The 21,777-nt window shown below is 49.7% G+C and overlaps 1 protein-coding gene across 1 annotated transcript in view; it reads right to left on the reverse strand.

Annotated features, from left to right (window-relative positions):
- Positions 1 to 19,868, reverse strand: part of atg2a (autophagy related 2A) — a 118,965-nt gene extending 99,097 nt beyond the window's left edge. The window contains exons 1-4 of the mRNA XM_078532993.1: positions 19,563 to 19,868; positions 7,976 to 8,138; positions 1,340 to 1,489; positions 332 to 434 (exon numbers count right to left, since the gene is read on the reverse strand). Coding sequence (XP_078389119.1) covers positions 332 to 434; positions 1,340 to 1,489; positions 7,976 to 8,138; positions 19,563 to 19,730 — 584 coding nt within the window. The 5' untranslated portion in view covers positions 19,731 to 19,868. The remainder of the gene's footprint in view (positions 1 to 331; positions 435 to 1,339; positions 1,490 to 7,975; positions 8,139 to 19,562) is intronic.
- Positions 19,869 to 21,777: the final 1,909 nt, after the last annotated feature.

Raw genomic sequence — 21,777 nt, forward strand, 5'->3', positions numbered from 1 at the left:
GAGTAAAGCTCCCTCTACACTGTCCCCATCAAACACTCCCAGGACAGGTACAGCATGGGGTTAAATACAGAGTAAAGCTCCCTCTACACTGTCCCCATCAAACACTCCCAGGACAGGTACAGCACGGAGTTAGATACAGAGTAAATCACCTTCTACACTGTCCCCATCAAACTCTCCCAGGACAGGTACAGCACGAGGTTAAATACAGAGTAAATCACCCTCTACACCGTCTCCATCAAACATTACGATGGCAGGTACAATAGTATCCCATCCAGTTGCTGAAAATCTCTTAATTCAATTCGTCCAAAGTTAGAATATTATAATTACAGACCTTTTAATGTGCACCTCCAGGGCAACTCCGGTCCTGGACCCATCTGGAGTGTGTTCCACTCGAATTATAGTGTCAAGGAATGTAACTTTTATCCTCCTCAGCACTGTTTAATCAAAAACAAATTTGACAAAGGTGATTTAATAAACCCGGAGTACCACAAGCAGCAACAGCACAATTGATTCACTGGCAGGCAGCGCTATTCTAGAACTTCGGCACAACAAAATCTACGCTGATGCACCAAAGCAGTACTGAGGCAGTGCTGCACTGTCAGAGTGTCAGTACTGAGGGAGTGCTGCACTGTCAGAGGGTCAGTACTGAGGGAGGGCTGCACTGTCGGAGGGTCAGTACTGAGGGAGTGCTGCACTGTTAGAGGGTCAGTACTGAGGGAGTGCTGCACTGTCAGAGGGTCAGTACTGAGGGAGTGCTGCACTGTCAGAGGGTCAGTACTGAGGGAGTGCTGCACTGTTGGAGGGTCAGTACTGAGGGAGCGCTGCACTGTCAGAGGGCCAAGTACTGAGGGAGTGCTGCACTGTCAGAGGGTCAGTACTGGGGGAGCGCTGCACTGTTGGGGGGTCAGTACTGAGGGAGCAGGGCGCTGTCAAAGGTATATCTTTCAGTTGAGACATGAAACCATACCTCTGTCCTCTCAGGTGGATGTAAAAGGTCTCACTGGCCACTACTGAAAAAAGAGCAAGGGGGTGTTCTCCCTGGTGTCATGGGGCCAATATTTATTCCTCAACCAACAACATTAAAAATAGATATTTTGGGTCACTATCACATTGCCATTCGTGGGATCTTGCTGTGCACAAATTGGTTGCTGCATTTCCTACGTTATAACAGTGACGGCACTAGAAGATGGGCTCAATTGGCTGTAAAGCGCTTTGGGACATTCCGAGGTCATGAGAGGCGCTATAGAAATGCACGATCTTTCCTTCATTGTTGGGAACCTGGGAGGCTGAGGGGGGTCAAATAAACCAAAGCATAAACTATGAGTTTCATCGTGCTTACCTGTTTCGATGGTCTGTGCAAACATCTCGAGCCCCTCCAGGGGCTGCGTGGGTTCTTCTGGCTCCTCGGCCTGCTCCTTCAGGCACTCTTTGGCTAGCTGCATGCTGGTCGTCATGCACGATGACCAGCTGGGGGACTCGGTCCCTGGGACTGCACGGCAGAGAGTTAAGGCAACAGAGTTAGCAGGTGCCCGGAGGCGGGTTCAAAAGCCTGAGCGCGCCGCAACCAAAGCGAGATACTGTGGGTGCTGGGAATCCGAACTACACAGAGTCAACAGCACAGAAAACAGGCCATTCGGCCCGTACTCAGGATGCTAGAAATCTGAAATAAAGTCTACAGCATAGAAACAGGCCATTCGGCCCGTACTCAGGATGCTAGAAATCTGAAATAAAGTCTACAGCACAGAAACAGGCCATTCGGCCCATACTCAGGATGCTAGAAATCTGAAATATCGCATAAAGTCTACAGCACAGAATCAGGCCATTCGGCCCAACTGGCCCCGTTCTGGTATTTATGCTCCACAGGAGACTCCTTCCAGAGCTCACCCCATCGACATTCCTTTCTTCACGTGTGGCGATGGCCTTCAAAGAAAGGACTGACAGGCTGGGTCTCTTTTCTCTTGACAAAACAACAACAAGGCTGTGGGATGGCATATTAAGAGACCTTTAAAGTTCTGGAAGGTTTCGGTCGAGTGGGTACGGGGAGAACATTTCCTCTTGTGGGGAAGAGCATAACTAGAGACCATTAATATCAATAAAGACAATCGCCAAGAATTCCGATTGGGAAATCAGGAGGAAACTTCTTTAGCCACTGAGTGGTGAGAGAGTGGAACTCGCTACCACGGCGAGTGGTTGAGGTGAATAGTGTTGATGCATTTAAGGGGGAAGCTGGATAAATACATGAGGGAGAAAGGAATAGAGGGTTACAATGATAGGGAAAGGTGGGAGGAGGCTCGAGTGGAGCATAAAAACCGGCAAGGAGCAGTTGGGCCGAATGACCTGTTTCTGTGCTACATATCCTTTGTAATCCATCATGTTCCCAAATGCACCTATACTGTGTTTCCCTTAAACCACTCAAAGGATTGGCGGAGGTCAGGCTGAGGGAGCTGGCCAGCAGAGGGCTGAGAGAACAACAGTCAACATTTCTGGTCAATGCTCCGATGAAGAGTCACCACCCAGATCCGTTTACACTTATCTCTTAGAATTCATTGCCACAGAAGGCTGTGGAGGCCAGGTCATTGAGTGTATTTAAGACCGAGATGGATAGGTTCTTGATTGGTAAGGGGGATCAAAGGTTACGGGGAGAAGGCGGGAGAATGGGGTTGAGAAACTTATCAGCCATGATTGAATGGCGGAGCAGACTCGATGGGCCGAATGGCCTAATTTCTGCTCCTATGTCTTATGGTCTCTCAGCCCGGTACTTGCTGCCTGACCTGCTGACCGACAATGCCCTCTGCTTTTAGTTCATAACCTGCACCCTAAAGCAGGGGGTTGGAGAAGGGCACTTTGGGGGTGCAGGTCAGGCCCGAGGGAGTCAACGGTTCAGGAGTTGTTTAGAAGGGACATAAGGAACGTGGAACTCGAGTTTGCTGAACAGTGTAATCCCCCCGCCCCCCCCTTGCCAATTCAAGATGCTTAAGTGTTTGCTGGGATTTAGTTCCATGGTCAGGGGTAGCACTCCCGTAACTCCCATTTGCCATTATTCACGTGACAGGGTACACTTTAGGGAGGAGGTGAGGGTCCTCGAGAGGGTTGCGGAGGAGACTGACCAGAACGGTCCCAGGGATGAGGGGATTTTAGCGATGGGGTTAGGTTGGAGAAGCTGGGGTTGTTCTCCTTGGGGCAGAGGAGGCTGAGGGGGCGGATTTGATAGAGGTGGACAAGATGATAACAGGTTTAAATAAGGTAGACATGGTAATTAACCAATGGTACGAGGACAAGGGGGGGGCACAGATTTATGGTTTTGGGCAAGAGATGCAGCGGGTGGTGTGAGGAGGAACGTTTTTACGCAGCGAGTGGTGATGACCTGGAAGTCGCTACCCACGAGGGGGGGGTGGAAGCGGAGACGATGATTGATTTCAGAAGGAAATTGGATGGGCGCTTGAGGGAAATAAACTTGCAGGGATACGGAGATAGAGCGGGTGGCAGGTGGGGCGGGGTGGTGATGGGGCTGACTGGATTGGTGTGCAGAGAGCCGGCATGGATTCGATGGGCCGAATGACCTCCTTCTGTGCCCTAATGACTCTGTGTCAACAGGCTGCTCACCCAGGTTGGGAGTATATCAGCACTGGACAACGGAACCAACGTTACCTCAGTAAATTCTCCATTAGGGGATGGATCACTGAACATTGGTGAAAAGCAGAACTCTGACCAACTCCCCTTATCCCCGACCAGCCTTGGAGCAATAGAGTGCCATTCTCGTAATTTAGGAACAGAAGGCCAGTCAGCCCCTCATGCATATTTCGCCATACAATTAGATCATTAGATCTGTATCTCAACTCTATTTACCAGTCTGTGCTCCATAACCTTTGAAACCCTAACCCATCAAGAAGTCTATCAATTCGATATGATTTTTTTTCCAATTGACCGACAGCCTCCACAGCTTTTCGGTGGGGGGGGGAGAGTTCCAGATTCCCGCTCCCCTCTGTGTGAAGAAGTGCTTCCTGACATCGCCCCCGAACGGCCTGGCTCTCATTTTAAGGTTCTGCCCTCTTGTTCTGGACTCCTCGCTCCCCACCCCGACCAGAGGAAATAGTTTCTCTCTATCGACCCTATCGAATCCTTATACCATTTTTTTGACCTCGATCAGATCACTTTTTGGCCTTCCTTCCGAAGTGAAGGGATGGCAAGGAGAAGCTTGCTACCAGTCCTCATAGTTCAATCTTCTCAAGCATTCTGGTGAACGCGAGAGCCAGAATCTATCCTTCTTGGACTTCAGCAAGGCTTTTGATAAGGTCCCGCATGGGAGACTGATGACAAAGGGAAGAGCCCATGGGATCCAAGGCAATTTGGCAAATTGGATCCAGAATTGGCTGAGTGGCAGGAAGCAGAGGGTGATGGTCGAGGGGTGTTTTTGTGACTGGATGCCTGTGTCCAGTGGGGTTCCACAGGGATCGGTGTTGGGTCCCTTGCTGTTTTGTGGTATATATAAATGATTTAGATTTTTGTGTAGGAGGGTTGATCAGTGGGTCCGCGGATGACACGAAAATTGGTGGGGTGGTAAATAGTGAGGAGGATAGCCTTAGATTACAGGAGGATATAGACGGGCTGGTCAGATGGGCTGATCAATGGCAAATGGAATTTAATCCAGATAAGTGTGAGGTGATGCACTTGGGCAGGACAAACAAGGCACAGGAATACATGATGAATGGCAGGACCCTGGGAAGTACCGAGGATCAGAGGGACCTTGGTGTGCATGTCCACCAGTCCCTTAAGGTAGCGGGACAGGTAGATAAGGTGGTTAAGAAGGCATATGGGATACTTGCCTTTATTAGCCGAGGAATAGAATAAAAGAGCAGGGAGGTTATGCTGGAACTGTATAAAACGCTGGTTAGGCCACAGCTAGAGTATTGTGTGCAGTTCTGGAATCCGCATTATAGGAAGGATGTGATTGCACTAGAGAGAGTGCAGAGGAGATTTACCAGGATGTTGCCTGGGCTGGAGAGTTTTAGTTATGAGGAGAGATTGGATAGACTGGGGTTATTTTCCTTGGAGCAGAGGAGATTGAGGGGGGCATGATTGAGAAATTATGAGGGGCATAGATAGGGTAGACAGGAAGGAACTTTTCCCCTTGGTGGAGGGATCAATAACCAGAGGGCATAGATTTAAGGTTAGGGGCAGGAGGTTTAGTGGGGATGTGAGGAAGAATTTTTTCACCCAGAGGGTGGTGGGAATCTGGAACTCACTGCCTGAAAGGGTGGTAGAGGCAGAAAACCTCATAACATTTAAGAAGTATTTGGATGTGCACTTGCGATGCCATGGCATAAAAGGCTATGGGCCTAGTGCTGGAAAATGGGATTAGAATAGTTAGGTACTTGTTTGGCCGGCGCAGGCTCGATGCGCCGAAGGGCCTTTTTCTGTGCTGTAGACCTCTATGACTCTACTGCACACTCTTACGTACAGGGAGGAGGCGAGTTGTGGGGAATTGGACTTACCCTGACCAGCTAACTCAGCTGGTCAGGGACGGAGAGTCCTGTTCCCAGCCGTGGGGTGACACACCAGGAGTGGGCCGCATTTACTCTTGGAAACACAGGCGGCGTGGGTGGGAGTGGGGCAAGACGCAGGCAGAAATGACTGCTGTACGTATTGCACACGCGACAGGGACCGACGAGAGTTGCGGAGGTCTATGCTGACGTCGCACAGATCCAGTCAGCGGCTCTGAAGGAAAAAGGCAGATTAATGGTGCAGGTTCCTTCTCTGGAAAAGAGTGAACTAAGGGGTGATTTGATAAAGGTGCTTAAAATGATGAAGGAATTTGATCAGGTAAGGAGATTTCCACTTGTGGAGGAGGGTGCGCGCAGGGGGAACTCGGGACCATCAATATAAGACAGTCACTGATAAATCCAACCGGGAATTCAGGAGAAATTTATTTACCCAGAGAGTGGGCAGAATGTGGAACTCGCTGCCACAGGAATGAGTGGAATGGTGTGGATTTTTTAAGAAGATAGATAAGAGCATGAGGAGGAAATTAATAGAAGGATATGTCGATGGGCGAAATAAATTAGAGTACTGGCCTTTATATCTGGAGGACTGGAACACAAGAGGGTAGAAGTCAGGCTTCAGCTGCACAAAGCCTTGGTTAGGCCGCACCTGGAGTTACTGGGAGCAGCTCTGGGCACCACAGCTTAGGAAGGATATATTGACCATGGAGGGAGCGCAGGGTAGATTTACCAGAACGATACCTGGACGCCAAGGGTTAAATTACGAGGAGAGATTACACAAACTAGGCTCGCATTTCCTGGAATTTAGAAGGTTATGGGGGGACTTGATCAAAGTTTTCAAGATATGAAGGGGGATAGGGTAGAGAGGGAGAAACCATTCCCGCTGCTTGGGGTAGTCTAGGACTAGGGGGCAGAGTCTAAAAATGAGAGCCAGGCCTTTCAGGAGTGAGATTAGGAAACACTTCCACACACACAGGGCGGGGGAAGTTTGGAAACTCTCTCCCGCAAACGGCGACCGATGCTGGATCAATGGTTAATTTTAAATCTGAGGCTGAGAGATTTTAGGTATTAAAGGATATGGGGCAAATATGGAGTTAGGTCAAAGGTCAGCCATGATCTCACTGAATGGTGGAACAGGCTCGAGAGGCCGAATGGCCTCCTCCTGTTTGGCTATTCACGGAGTGTAAACGCCAACACGGGCCAGGTAGATCAAACAGCCTGCTTCTGGGCTGCAGGTCCAATGTAACTCAATGTATAACACTTCCTGAGGGCTGAACACACTGTGCAGTATACCTTCAGGGTGCCCGACACATGTGTAAAGCCCATCAGCCATGCTTAAACGCCTGTGGTGTGGACCAAGTGAGTGAGGAACAGTTTACCAGTCTCAGTTTACAGGACAGAGTGGGCACACTCCCAGCCTGCGAGATTACAGCCAGCCCGGGAAAGCTCAGGAGAAAGGTAGCAAGGCCTCAGGCTCGTTGAGCGAGTGAAGGGGTGACTGCTCGAGGTTAAGCCTGGCCAGTGACAAGCGAGCTGGGGTGGGGGGGGGGAGACACCCCTCTCCCACTCTCAGGCTGAACCAGGCCGTTCACAACCTTGGCATCTCACTCTGAGTCAGGCTTACGAACCACCACAGCCCCCACCCATTCCCCCTACCTCACCCGCCCCCAGTACCCTCTTCACCTCCAAGACGCTTTCACCTCCGTGACGTCGCTTCATACATACTTGTGGTTTCTGCCTGGCCCTAACCCACCAGGCCACTGGCTGAACAATGCCAGCTCCCAGAGGTTGGCCTAGCCTATCAGTCTAGGTTTGACTCGCACCTGATCCATCGGGTCTCAGGGGTCAGCTTTACCCCCAACTCCCTGCCCCCACCCCACAAAAAAAAACCCTGTTTCACCTCTCTCTTTAAACTCCGCCAGCTACTGTGGCGGGATTTGTACCCGCGTTCCCAGAGCGTTAACCCGGGCCTCGGGGTTTTTTTAAAATTCTTTCACGAGACATGGGCATCGCTGGCTGGGTCCAGCATTTATTGCCCACCGCCAATTGCCCCTTGAGAAGGTGGGGGTGAGCCGTCTTCTTGAACCGCTGCAGTCCCTGTGGTGTAGGTACACCCACAGCGCTGTTAGGGAGGGAGTTCCAGGATTTTGACCCAGCGACAGTGAAGGAACGGCCGATATATTTCCAAGTCAGGATGGTGAGTGACTCGGAGGGGAACTTGCAAGTGGTGGTGTTCCCATGTGTCCGCTGCCCTTGTCCTTCTAGATGGTAGAGGTTGTGAGTGCAGGTCAGGCCCTAGTCCAATGATTGTGCCACCATCTCACCTTAAGAGGCAGAGGAGACCAGTAGCACCTCAGGAAAATCACAACCCACTCGTGATGTGGGAGCGTCTGGCCACTCTTCCCTCCACCACCACCCCGTCACCTCCACCCCCTCCCCCCAGCCACCGTTTCATCCTATCTCAGGCTGCAACTCACCGAAATGATACTTGGGCCTGCATGTCACCTGCAGGCCTGTCACCTCCACGGTGCAGTTCTCAGTGATGAGGGCCGACCAGGGGATGGTCACCGAGATACTGCTGATGAAGCCATCCGTGACCTCCAGCGGTGTGCCCACCGAGTCCAGGAATTCGTTGAGAGACTGCGGAGCAAAGGGAGAGCCTGTCACAGCAACGTCGGGACAACTCGCGTTCAGGACACCAGCATGCAACTTCCCAGGGTAGTTTACAGGGGGCTCATTAGGCACCGAGCTGCTCAAAGAGACATTAGGACAGGTGACCAAAGGTTTAGGCAAAGACCTTCTAGGAGGAGAGAGAGGGAGACGGAGACATTTAGGGAAGAAATTCCAGAGGGAGACGGAGAGGTTTAGGGAGGGAATTCCAGAGGGAGACGGAGAGGTTTAGGGAGGGAATTCCAGAGAGAGACGGAGAGGTTTAGGGAGGGAATTCCAGAGAGAGACGGAGAGGTTTAGGGAGGGAATTCCAGAGGGAGACGGAGAGATTTAGGGAGAGAATTCCAGGGGGAGACGGAGAGGTTTAGGAAGGGAATTCCAAAGAGAGACGGAGAGGTTTAGGGAGGGAATTCCAGAGGGAGACGGAGAGGTTTAGGGAGGGAATTCCAGAGGGAGACGGAGAGGTTTAGGGAGGGAATTCCAGAGGGAGACGGAGAGGTTTAGGGAGGGAATTCCAGAGGGAGGCAGAGAGGTTTAGGGAGGGAATTCCAGAGGGTGACGGAGAGGTTTAGGGAGGGAATTCCAGAGGGAGACAGAGAGGTTTAGGGAGGGAATTCCAGAGGGTGACGGAGAGGTTTAGGGAGGGAATTCCTGAGAAAGAGATGGAGAGGTTTAGGGAGGGAATTCCAGAGGGAGACGGAGAGGTTTAGGGAGGGAATTCCAGAGGGAGGCAGAGAGGTTTAGGGAGGGAATTCCAGAGGGTGACGGAGACGTTTAGGGAGGGAATTCCAGAGCTTAGGGGTCAGGCAGCTGAAGGCATGGCCGCCAATGGTGGAGCGATTAAAATCGGGGCAATGCACAAGGGACCGGAATTGGAGGAATGCAACGATGGTTGTGGGGCTGTGGGGGAAGGTTACAGAGATGGGGGAGAGGGTGAAGCCATGGAGAGATTTGATAGGCCAGATGATCAAAGGAGGTACTGTCATCGGGTATCGCCTAGGAATACACACTTAAAAACCCTATCCTTCCCTTTCCAAAGCGCAGCCTCCCTCCCAAGTGTGGGTTGGCTCTTAAACCGTGAGGAGAATCGCGGCCGAGTTGGATATTCCCACTGGGAAGCTGCACACACGGCCCTTCCAGAGGAGCTCACGAGATGGTGGTGAGGAGCAGGAACCTGGGTTGTTGCTGCTGCTGCTTCACTGACTCCCTCCCTAACTGAGCCCAACAATGGGATTCCAACAACGGCCCTGACAAAAACCAACTCATTCGGCACAGATTAGGATTCCCACCAGCGCTGCATGGCTCTGCAATACTCCAGGTAGTATAGTTACTCGTCAGGTCAGATGGGGCGTGTGAGGGTGGGATTGGGCCAAGATTAAACAGTTTACGGAGGGATAGTACATGGGCAAGAGAGCCGTGAATGTTACTGTAGACTAGGGCAGGAGGACAAGGAAATAGGTTCACACTAGTAACTACAGAACTGAGGGGATACAGGTTCTGTGCATTTTCTCACTGACTCATGGGAGAGGAGGGTTGGATAGAGGTTTGGGAAGGGACTGGGGGAAGAGTTTCTGTACACCAGCACCAAGAACAGTCCAAAGTATTCCTTACTTCAAACGGTGTGTGCAAGGGTTGATGTGGCTCAATATGTGAGGCATGTGCCCCACATGCCTGACAGTTCAAGGCTGGGGAATGCATGTAAACATCACGCAGGGTGCTTGACCAGTGCCAAAGTTGAGAGGGGGAGGGAGGAGGAGTGGGGGGAGGGTGAGGGTGTGTGGGGAAGGGAGGGAGGGTGAGGGGTGGGGGGGTTGGGTGAGGAGTGCACACACACACTAACAAACATCACATGATGTCTGAAGCACAGTCAAAAGGGGCTGTCTGGGCCAATGCTGTCACCACTCCGGACAGCAGCGAGAGCAAAACAAGGCTGTGTTTCTAATCCAGCCACAGTGAGTCAGGCAGTGATCCAGTGCAACTCTCAGAGAGACAGGAAGACTAGCATTTATTCAGGGACTTCCACAATCTCAGGCCATCCCAGAGCAGCCAATTACGTCCTTTTGACGTTCAGTTTCTGTTTGTAACTGTAAGTGTGTCGGATGTTTCATTGGACTGAAGACACACTGTAAATGCGCACTGCTCTGAGGTAACCCCTACAAACTACAACACAATGATGACCAGGTCGTCTGTTTTCAGTGGCGCTGAGGGATAAATATTGGCTCCAGGACACTGGGGAGAACTCCCCCCCCACATGCCTTGCTCTTTTGCAAAGCAGTGGCGATGGGGGAGGGCAGATAGGGCCTTGGCTTAAAGTGACATCTGCAAGATGGTGCCTCTGACAGTGCAGCACTCCCTTGGTACTGCACTGGGGGTGTCGGCCTAGATTTTTGTGCTCAAGTCTCTGGAGTGGGGACTCGAACCTACCCACAACCTTCTCTCTCGAGCGAGAGAGAGAGCGAGCGAGAGAGCCAGAGAGAGAGCCAGAGAGAGAGCCAGAGAGAGAGCCAGAGAGAGAGCCAGAGAGAGAGAGCCAGAGAGCAAGCCAGAGAGAGCAAGCCAGAGAGAGAGCGAGAGAGAGCCAGAGAGAGAGCGAGCGAGAGAGAGCGAGAGAGCAAGAGAGAGAGAGCCAGAGAGAGAGCCAGAGAGAGAGCCAGAGAGAGAGAGCAAGTGAGAGAGAGAGCCAGAGAGAGAGCCAGAGAGAGAGCCAGAGAGAGAGAGCAAGTGAGAGAGAGAGCCAGAGAGAGAGCCAGAGAGAGAGCCAGAGAGAGAGCACTACCCACTGTGCCATGGCTGGCACACTTTATTTAGGCAGGCTTGTCGGCTGGCTATTCAACTGCAGAAGCATCACTGCCGAGCCCACCCAATCCACACGCAGCCGCTTTCCACAGATTTTGTCGCTGGGTAGCGATCAGGGAGCAGGAACCCCTGCTGAATTATCACCCACCCGCCCGCCCACCGCCAGCGAACCCACCCCCATCATCCTTTGTTCCCCGGGTGGTGAGGGAGACCAGCTGACTCCACATAGATCAGGCAGCAAAAAAAAACTGGCATCTTCATGATTGTTAGGACACCTCCCCCCCTCACCGTCCTGCCAAGCCACGGGGCAGGGAACCTCCGGAAGGCGTGGCGAGCTGGGAGGGAGCCTTCCCTGCCAGGCCAAAACCAGCCTGGGGCCGGGGGGGTCAAAGGCCCTTCATTTCTGCTCCCACGGTGTACCGGCCCTCGCACATATTGGCTTATTTGGGGGGTTTTTTTGCCACCCGCCTAGCTAATCCTGTTTAATGGGTGTTTAGGTGTCTCCCTGCACTCCCCCCCTACCCCCCAACCACCACTTGCTTCCCTGGCCTGAGTCAGGAACACAAACAAGGGTTTCATCATCCCAGTAAAATGTGTATCAGTAACCTCACAGGGCAGTGTCTGAACAGGTTGAGCGAGGAACAGGAGGGGGAGCGGAGCAGGCCAAGGAGCACTGCTCACTGCTGCGGTCTATAAACAGGTCCATTACCAGTAGCTCCCTGAGCCAGGAAGTGCTGAACACAGGAACAGGGAAACCACAGACAACAAACAGGTTATGTTTCAAAAGGCAAGCTTCAGCCAGCTTGCAGGCTCGAAGGGTGGGGGGAACTCATTGAGGCAAGGAGGGCGGTCCAGCTCCCCCCTCGGTGAGGGGGACGCTGACCCGCCCGCCTCGGTCTTGCGAGTGCCGGGGGTGGGGGGGGGAGCTGAACTTGCGGAGGGGCTCCTCGGAGGTGCAGGCATAACGGCAGCAGCTCGGCCGAGGGAGGCGTGGCCCCCGGTGGAGATTGGCCGTGGTGGCTCTCTCTCACCTCTCTGAGTCAGAAGGTCAGGGCTCCGGGGAACTGAACACCAAGTGACGCTGAGGGCGTACTGCACTGTCAGAGGGGTCTGCTTCCAATGTGACGTCTGCCCTCCCAGGTGGATGTGAAAGATCCCACGGCCGCAATAGGAAGAAGTGCGGATGGGGAGGGGGGAGGGGGGAGGGAGGGAGGGGGTGGGGGGAGGGGGGAATCTCCCCGCTGTCCCTGGGCCAATATTTATCACTCAACAAAAACAGATGACCTGGGTCGTTATCACATTGATGTTTGTGGGATCTTGCTGTGCGCAAGTTGCCGTGTGGCCCTTCTTCACAACAGCGGCTGCACGTCAAAAATACCTCACCGAGGCTGGGACACTTGGGGACATCCTTCACAGCGACAGCACATTCAATCCCGAAACCATATTTGGATAAATGGCTGTTCTTAAAATGGCAGCAGATTACACCACCCTCCCTGGCCCACTGCTCTCCTCTCCCCTCCTCCCCTTCCTTATTTTACAGTAGGCACATTGTTTACTTACACAGCAGGGGTGGGCCAATATAAACTGGGGGGGTCTTTCAAACTGTGGGGAGGCCAGTGGCACATGGAGAGAACAGAGGGAATGTGCAGTTTGGTATATTTTAGGGAGGCAATGAGCTATGAAAGGAAGTGTAGACGCAAGGGTTCAATCCTTTACAGGATGGAAGGAGGGCTTGGGTTTCGAGAGCTCCTTTCAGAACCACCAAATGTCTCATAGCACATTTTCAATACTATACCCCAGTGAGATACGGTGACAAACCTGTGCCCACCAGTACTGTACCCCAGTGTTATACAGTGGCAAACCTGTGCCCACCAGCACTGTACCCCAGTGTTATACAGTGACTTCCTGACCCCACCAGTACTGTACCCCAGTGTTATACAGTGACAGACCTGTCCCCACCAGTACTGTACCCCAGTGTTATACAGTGACAGACCTGTCCCCACCAGTACTGTACCCCAGTGTTATACAGTGACAGACCCGTCCCCACCAGTACTGTACCCCAGTGTTATACAGTGACACACCTGTCCCCACCAGTACTGTACCCCAGTGTTATACAGTGACAGACCTGTCCCCACCAGTACTGTACCCCAGTGTTATACAGTGACAGACCTGTCCCCACCAGTACTGTACCCCAATGTTATACAACGACAGACCTGTCCCCACCAGTACTGTACCTCACTGTAATACAGTGACAGTCCTGTACCAAACACATTCACCTCGGTTGGCTAAGAACACACGTGCATTCCTATAGTGCCTTTCCGCACCTCCAGACATTCCAAGGCATTTTATAGCCAATGAAGTACTCGTGAAGTGTGGTCACTGTTGCACTATTGGTAACACGGCAGCCAATTTGCACAAAAAGATCCACAAACAGCGGTGTGATAACGCCCAAGTAATCTGTTTTACTGATGCTGGTTGAGGGGCGAATATTGGCACCAGGTCACCGGGAAGAGCTCCCTCCTGCTCTTCTTCCAACAGTGGCTTTGGGATCTTTTACATTCACTTCTGACAGTGCAGCTCTCCCTCAGTGCTGACCCTCTGACAGTGCAGCACTCCCTCAGTACTGACCCTCTGACAGTGCAGTACTCCCTCAGTACTGACCCTCTGACAGTGCAGCACTCCCTCAGTACTGACCCTCCAACAGTGCAGCGCTCCCTCAGTACTGACCCTCCAACAGCGCAGCGCTCCCTCAGTACTGACCCTCCAACAGTGCAGCGCTCCCTCAGTACTGACCCTCCAACAGTGCAGCGCTCCCTCAGTACTGACCCTCCAACAGTGCAGCACTCCCTTAGTACTGACCCTCCAACAGTGCAGCACTCCCTCAGTACTGACCCTTCAACAGTGCAGCATTCCCTCAATGCTGACCCTCCGATTGTGCGGCACTCCCTCAGTACTGACCCTCCAACAGTGCAGCACTCCCTCAGTACTGACCCTCCAACAGTGCAGCACTCCCTTAGTACTGACCCTCCAACAGTGCAGCGCTCCTTCAGTACTGACCCTTCAACAGTGCAGCATTCCCTCAATGCTGACCCTCCGATTGTGCAGCACTCCCTCAGTACTGACCCTCCAACAGTGCAGCACTCCCTCAGTACTGACCCTCCGACAGTGCAGCACTCCCTCAGTACTGACCCTCCGACAGTGCAGCGCTCCCTCAGTACTGACCCTCCGACAGTGCAGCGCTCCCTCAGTACTGACCCTCCGACAGTGCAGCGCTCCCTCAGTACTGACTCTCCGAAAGTGCAGCATTCCCTCAATGCTGACCCTCCGATTGTGCGGCACTCCCTCAGTACTGACCCTCCGACAGTGCGGCACTCCCTCAATACTGACCCTCCGACAGTGCAGCACTCCCTCAATACTGACCCTCCGACAGTGCAGCACTCCCTCAATACTGACCCTCCGACAGTGCAGCACTCCCTCAATACTGACCCTCCAACAGTGCAGCACTCCCTCAATACTGACCCTCCGATTGTGCAGCACTCCCTCAGTACTGACCCTCCGACAGTGCGGCACTCCCTCAGTACTGACCCTCCGACAGTGCGGCACTCCCTCAGTACTGACCCTCTGACAGTGCAGCACTCCCTCCGCACTGACCCTCTGACAGTGCAGCGCTACCTCCGCACTGACCCTCCGACAGTGCAGCACTCCCTCAGTACTGACCCTCCGACAGTGCAGCACTCCCTTGGTACTGCACTGGGAACATTCAGCCTGGTATTTATGAGAATCAAACCCTCGTTGTGCGATATAATCGAACTTCTGTCTTGGAGGTGAGCCAGAGTCATGCTGACATGTAAACAGCAAGAAAAAAGCTCCCCCCACAAAAAACAGTGACATGAAAATTTATCAAAATATATATCAAAAAGTAACTTTGCCACACTTGCAATTCGTGAAGCAGCAAGTATTGAACAATAAATACATCAATATCTATTTACCTAAGCAATAATTCATCCATAGTCATCTATTTCTGTACACCAGCATCTTTATACCAATACATTTAGAGCAAATCCATATATCTATCAACTTGTATAACTATATTGATGTACACCAATCTCAGCCCATCTCCTTATTGGCCGATATAATTTCTATTTAGCATGTGGCATTAAAATTGTTCATTAATTCATCCCATCATCTACTTTAATTTACTTGGGCCTAATTAATATATTTCCTGTTTTTAATTTACCTTTAAATTGCGTTAATTAAACCCAATTGTTCTGACTTTGGCCTTTATTTCAAAGGGAATGAAGTATATAAAAAAAGGGAAGTCTTGCTAAAACTATACAAGGCACGAGTTAGACCACACCTAGAATATTGTAAATAATTTTGGTCCCCTTATCTCAGGAAAGATATACTGGCACTGGAGACAGTCCAGAGTAGGTTCACTAGGTTGATCCCAGAGATGGAGGGATTTTCTTACGAGGAGAGGTTGAGTAGGTTGGGCCTGTACTCATTGGAATTTAGAAGAATGAAACATATAAGATTCTTAGGGGGCTTGACAGGGTAGATGCTGAGAGGTTGTTTCCCCTTGTGGGAGAGTCTAGGACCAGAGGGCATAATCTCAGAGTAAGGGGTCGCCCATTTAAAACAGAGATGAGGAGGAATTTCTTCTCAGAGGGTAGTGAATCTGTGGAATTCTTTACCGCAGAGGGCTGTAGAGGCTGGGTCGTTCAGTCTATTCAAGGCTGAGATAGACAGATTTTTAATCAGTAAGAGAATCAAGGGTTATGGGGAAAAGGCAGGAAAGTGGAGTTGAGGATTATCAGATCAGCCATGATCTCATTGAATGGCGGAGCAGAGTCGATGGGCCGAATGGCCTACTTCTGCTCCTATGCCTTATGGCCTTAAATTAGCTAGTGTTTGATTTTCATTTAACTACGGACTAGCCACGGACTTGATTAGTTTAGCTATTCTTTAATGGACTCACCTTCCTGATTTAATAACCTGTTTACAAACTGATTCATTTACCTATTTACTGATCTCCCAATCTTCTAGTGTTTCCAGGTTTCTGTAAATTGATCAATTTCTCTATGATGCAGGAGTTCACCTAAAATGGGTTTTTTTTATTAATGTGTCTGTAAACTGGTTCATTTACTGATCACTGCTCATCTATCTGTAACACGGTCTTTTCTTTCATTCACTTCCCGGTATTACTATGCGCACCAGCAAACTGATCATTGTTTGTGGATGTCTGTCAATTGGTTAATTTATCCATTGTTTTAGGTGTGAATTCCTCTTCATCTGCACACTGGAGACTGTAACTATTGACTATTAATCTATGACTGGATGACAGTATCTATTCTTAATTTGTGAATGGATGACTGTATCTATTCATTATTAATCTGTGAACGGATGACTGTATCTGAATTGATTAATCTGTGAGTGGATGACTGTATCTATTGATTAATCTATGAACGGATGACTGTATCAATTGATTAATCTGTGAACGGATCACTGTATCTATTGATTATTAATCTGCGAGCGGATGACTGTCTATTGATTATTAATCTGCGAGTGGATGACTATCTTATTGATTATTAATCTGTGAATGGATGACTGTATCTATTCTTAATTTGCGAGTGGATGACTATATTGATTATTAATCTGCAAGTGGATGACTGTATCTAGTGATTATTAATCTGTGAGTGGATGACTGTATCTAGTGATTATTAATCTGTGAATGGATGACTATCTATTGATTATTAATCTGTGAATGTATGACTGTATCTATTCTTAATTTGCGAATGGATGACTGTATCTATTGATTATTAATCTGCGAATGGATGGCTATCTATTATTAATCTGCGAATGGATGACTGTATCCATTGATTATTAATCTGCGAATGAATGGCTGTATCTATTAATTTGTGAATGGATGACTGTATCTATTAAAAACAAAAAACTACTGCGGATGCTGGAAATCCAAAACAAAAACAGAATTACCTGGAAAAACTCAGCAGGTCTGGCAGCATTGGCGGAGAAGAAGAGTTGACATTTCGAGTCCTCATGACCCTTCAGCAGAACTGAGTAAAGTTAGGAGAGGGGTGAAATATAAGCTGGTTTAAGTGGTGGGGGGGGGGGGGGGGAGAGAGAGAGAGAGAGAGAGAGAGAGAGAGAGAGAGAGAGAGAGAGAGAGAGAGAGAAGTTGTGGGGGGGTTGTAGGGACAAGCAAGCAGTGATAGGAGCAGATAATCAATAGATGTCACAGACAAAAGGACAAAGAGGTGTTGAAGGTGGTGATATTATCTAACAAAATGTGCTAATTAAGAATGGATGGCAGGACACTCCTCCATCACCCCCTACTCCTCAACCCCCACCTATGGCACCTCCCCATGCCCACGCAGAAGATGCAACACCTGCCCCTTCACTTCCTCTCTTCTCACCGTCCAAGGGCCCAAACACTCCTTTCAAGTGAAGCAGCATTTCACTTGCATTTCCCCTAACTTAGTCTACTGCATTCGTTGCTCCCAATGCGGTCTCCTCTACATTGGAGAGACCAAACGCAAACTGGGCGACCGCTTTGCAGAATACCTGCGGTCTGTCCGCAAGAAAGACCCAAACCTCCCTGTCGCTTGCCATTTTAACACTCCACCCTGCTCTCTTGCCCACATGTCTGTCCTTGGCTTGCTGCATTGTTCCAGTGAAGCCCAACGCAAACTGGAGGAACAGCACCTCATCTTCCGACTAGGCACTTTACAGCCTTCCGGACTGAATATTGAATTCAACAACTTTAGATCTTAAACTCCCTCCCCCCATCCCCACCCCCTTTCCGTTTCTTCCCCCTCCCTTTTGTTTTTTCCAATAATTTATATAGATTTTTCTTTTCCCACCTATTTCCATTATTTTTAAATTTATAACTGTAATACCCTGTCAGTCTTTCCACCTCCCACCACTAGAGCTGTACCTTGAGTGTCCTGCCATCCATTCTTAATTAGCACATTTTCTCAGATAATATCACCACCTTCAACACTTCTTTGTCCTTTTGTCTGTGACATCTTTTGATTATCTGCTCCTATCACTGCTTGCTTATCCCTACAACCACCCCCCCCACCACCCAACTTCTCTCCCCCCCCACCGCCACCTTAAACCAGCTTATATTTCACCCCTCTCCTAACTTTACTCAGTTCTGCTGAAGGGTCGTGTGGACTCGAAACGTCAACGCTTTTCTTCTCCGCCGATGCTGCCAGACCTGCTGAGTTTTTCCAGGTAATTCTGTTTTTGACTGTATCTATTATTTTGTGAATGAATCTATTGATTATTTACCTGTGAATTGATAAATTAATCTACTGTTCATTGGTCTGAGAATTGATTATTGCGAGCTGATTATCAATGTGAACTGACTGATTTATGTATTATTAGAGTAAACTGATTATGAACAAATTGATTTCTCTGGTGTCTATGTGAACTGGTTGATTATTGCTCAGTGAATTAATTGTATTTTCTATCATCAGTGTGAATAGATGGATTATCCATCTGTGAACTGATTGTATTCTCCATTATTGAAGTTATTGATCCGCGAACTGACGATTGATCTATGAACTGAATGATTATCAATGTGAAGTGAATGATTACTGCTCTGTGAGCTGAATGGTTATTGATCTGTGATCTGAATGGTTATTGATCTGTGAGCTGAATGGTTATTGATCTGTGAGCTGAATGGTTATTGATCTGTGAACTGAATGGTTATTGATCTGTGAGCTGAATGGTTATTGATCTGTGAGCTGAATGGTTATTGATCTGTGAGCTGAATGGTTATTGATCTGTGAACTGAATGGTTATTGATCTGTGAGCTGAATGGTTATTGATCTGTGAGCTGAATGGTTATTGATCTGTGAGCTGAATGGTTATTGATCTGTGAACTGAATGATTGATCTGTGAGCTGGTTATTGATCTGTGAACTGAATGATTGATCTGTGAGCTGGTTATTGATCTGTGAACTGAATGATTGATCTGTGAGCTGGTTATTGATCTGTGAACTGAATGATTGATCTGTGAGCTGAATGGTTATTAATCTGTGAACTGAATGGTTATTGATCTGTGAACTGAATGGTTATTGATCTGTGAGCTGAATGGTTATTGATCTGTGAACTGAATGATTGATCTGTGAGCTGGTTATTGATCTGTGAACTGAATGATTGATCTGTGAGCTGAATGGTTATTAATCTGTGAACTGAATGGTTATTGATCTGTGAACTGAATGGTTATTGATCTGTGAGCTGGTTATTGATCTGTGAACTGAATGATTGATCTGTGAGCTGAATGGTTATTAATCTGTGAACTGAATGGTTATTGATCTGTGATCTGAATGATTGATCTGTGAGCTGGTTATTGATCTGTGAGCTGAATGATTGATCTGTGAGCTGAATGGTTATTAATCTGTGAACTGAATGATTGATCTGTGAGCTGAATGGTTATTAATCTGTGAACTGAATGGTTATTGATCTGTGAGCTGAATGGTTATTGATCTGTGAGCTGAATGGTTATTGATCTGTGAGCTGAATGGTTATTGATCTGTGAGCTGAATGATTGATCTAGCCTGTCTCTTACCCAGACATCCAGTTGGACCTCCCTGAGGCGGCCGCTGCCATTGTACAGGTCCAGGCTCAGCTGCTCCAGGGTCAGTCTCTCCTCCAGCAAGTGGCCCAGGTAATGCTGCAGCAGGTAGCGGCAGGCCCGCTTCTTAATGGAGCTCGACCAGGGGAAAAACCATGACATCTTAGCAAGCGGCCCCGGGCCACCACCAGCATCCCCCGCCGCCCGCTCATCCACCGAGCCGCGGCCACCGGTCAGTGTGTAAACAAGCGGCTCCCACTGCCCACCGCCGCCATTGCACTCAAAGCTTCTCTCACTGCCCCCCCCCCCCGCCCAGTGCGGAGGCGCGTTATTCAGTGGGGGGGGCGGAGTCGGCGACAGACAGCGCCACCTGCCGGCCTGGAGGATGAATGTACAGCAGCTCATTGGCGATAGAGAGAGATCAGCGCCACCACCTGGCGAGGAGGATGAATGTACAGCAGCTCATTGGTGATAGAGGGAGATCAGGGCCACCTGCTGGCGGGGAAGATGAATGTACAGCAGCTTATTGGCGATAGAGGGAGATCAGCGCCATCTGCTGGAGGGGAGGATGAATGTACAGCAGCTTATTGGCGATAGAGTGAGATCAGCGCCACCTGCTGGCGGGGAGGATAAATGTACAGCAGCCAATTGGTAATAAAGATCAGCGCCACCTACTGCTTTAGAGGCTTCATTACTGCAGCTAATGGGAAACATAGCACCCCCTGCTGGCCTGGAAGTTCCATTGTACTGTAGCTAACTGGAGCTAGAGAGAGACCCCGCCACTTACTGGCCTGGAGGGTTCATGTGCTGCAGCCACTGGGTAATGCACTATGGAGAAATGGGCGCCACCTGCTGGCATGGAGGGTTTATGTACTGTAGCTAATATCACTGAATCCTACAGCACATTCAGCCCATCATGCCTGTGCTGGCTCTCAGAATGAGCAACTCATCTATAGCTATTCCCCTGTCTTCTCTCTGTAACTCAGATAAGAGTCGAGTTCCCTCTTGGAAGCCTGGATGGAACCTGCCTCCTCCAGGCTCTCGGGCAGCGCATTCCGGATCCTAACCCCTCGCTGCCTGAGAAAGTTTCTCCTCGCGTCCCCATTGCTCCTTTCGCCAATGACCTTAAATCTGTGCCCCCTCGGTCTTGACCCCTCCGCCGGTGGGAACAGTTTCTCCCGATCGACTCTGTCCAGACCCCTGATGATTTTGAACACCTCTATCAAATCTCCTCTCAACCTTCTCTGCCCCAAGGAAAACAGTCCCGGCTTCTCCAATCTATCTACGTAACTGAAGTCCCTCATTCCCTGGAACTATTCTCATGCATCTTTTCCGCATTTTCCTCTAATGCCTTCGCATCCTTCCTAAAATGCGGTGCCCAGAACTGGACACAATAGTGAAAAAGGAAAGGGAAGCCTTCGTAAGGGCTAGAAGGTTGGGAACAGATGAAGCCCGTGGAGAATATAAAGAAAGTAGGAAGAAACTTAAGCGAGGAGTCAGGAGGGCTAAAAGGGGTCATGAAAAGTCATTGGCAACCAGGATTAAGGAAAATCCCAAGGCCTTTTATACATATGTAAAGAGCAAGAGGGTAGCCAGGGAAAGGGTAGGCCCACTCAGGGACAGAGGTGGGAATCTGTGTGTGGAGCCAGAAGAAATGGGAGAGATACTAAATGAATACTTCTCATCAGTATTCACCAAAGAGAAGGAATTAGCGGTCGATTTGTCCAGGGAAGAGTCTGTAGATAGCCTGGATCATGTTGAGATCAAAAAAAGAGGTGTTAGGAGTCTTGAAGAATATTAAGGTGGATAAGTCCCCAGGGCCAGATGGGATCTACCCCAGAGTCTTGAGGGAGGCAAGGGAGGAGATTGCTGGGGCCTTGACAGAAATCTTTGTATCCTCACTGGCTACGGGTGAGATCCCAGAGGACTGGAGAATGGCCAATGTTGTTCCATTGTTTAAGAAGGGTAGCAGGGATAATCCAGGAAATTACAGGCCGGTGAGCCTTACGTCAGTGGTAGGGAAATTATTGGAGAAGATTCTTCGTGACAGGATTTACTACCATTTGGAAGCAGATGGGCGTATTAGTGAGAGGCAGCATGGTTTTGTGAAGGGGAGGTCGTGTCTCACTAACTTGATCGAGTTTTTCGAGGAAGTGACAAAGATGATCGACGATGGAAGGGCAGTGGATGTTATATACGTGGATTTCAA

The sequence above is a fragment of the Cetorhinus maximus genome, chromosome 31, assembly GCF_964194155.1.
Source record: "Cetorhinus maximus chromosome 31, sCetMax3.hap1.1, whole genome shotgun sequence".
Classification (NCBI taxonomy): Eukaryota; Metazoa; Chordata; class Chondrichthyes; order Lamniformes; family Cetorhinidae; genus Cetorhinus; species Cetorhinus maximus.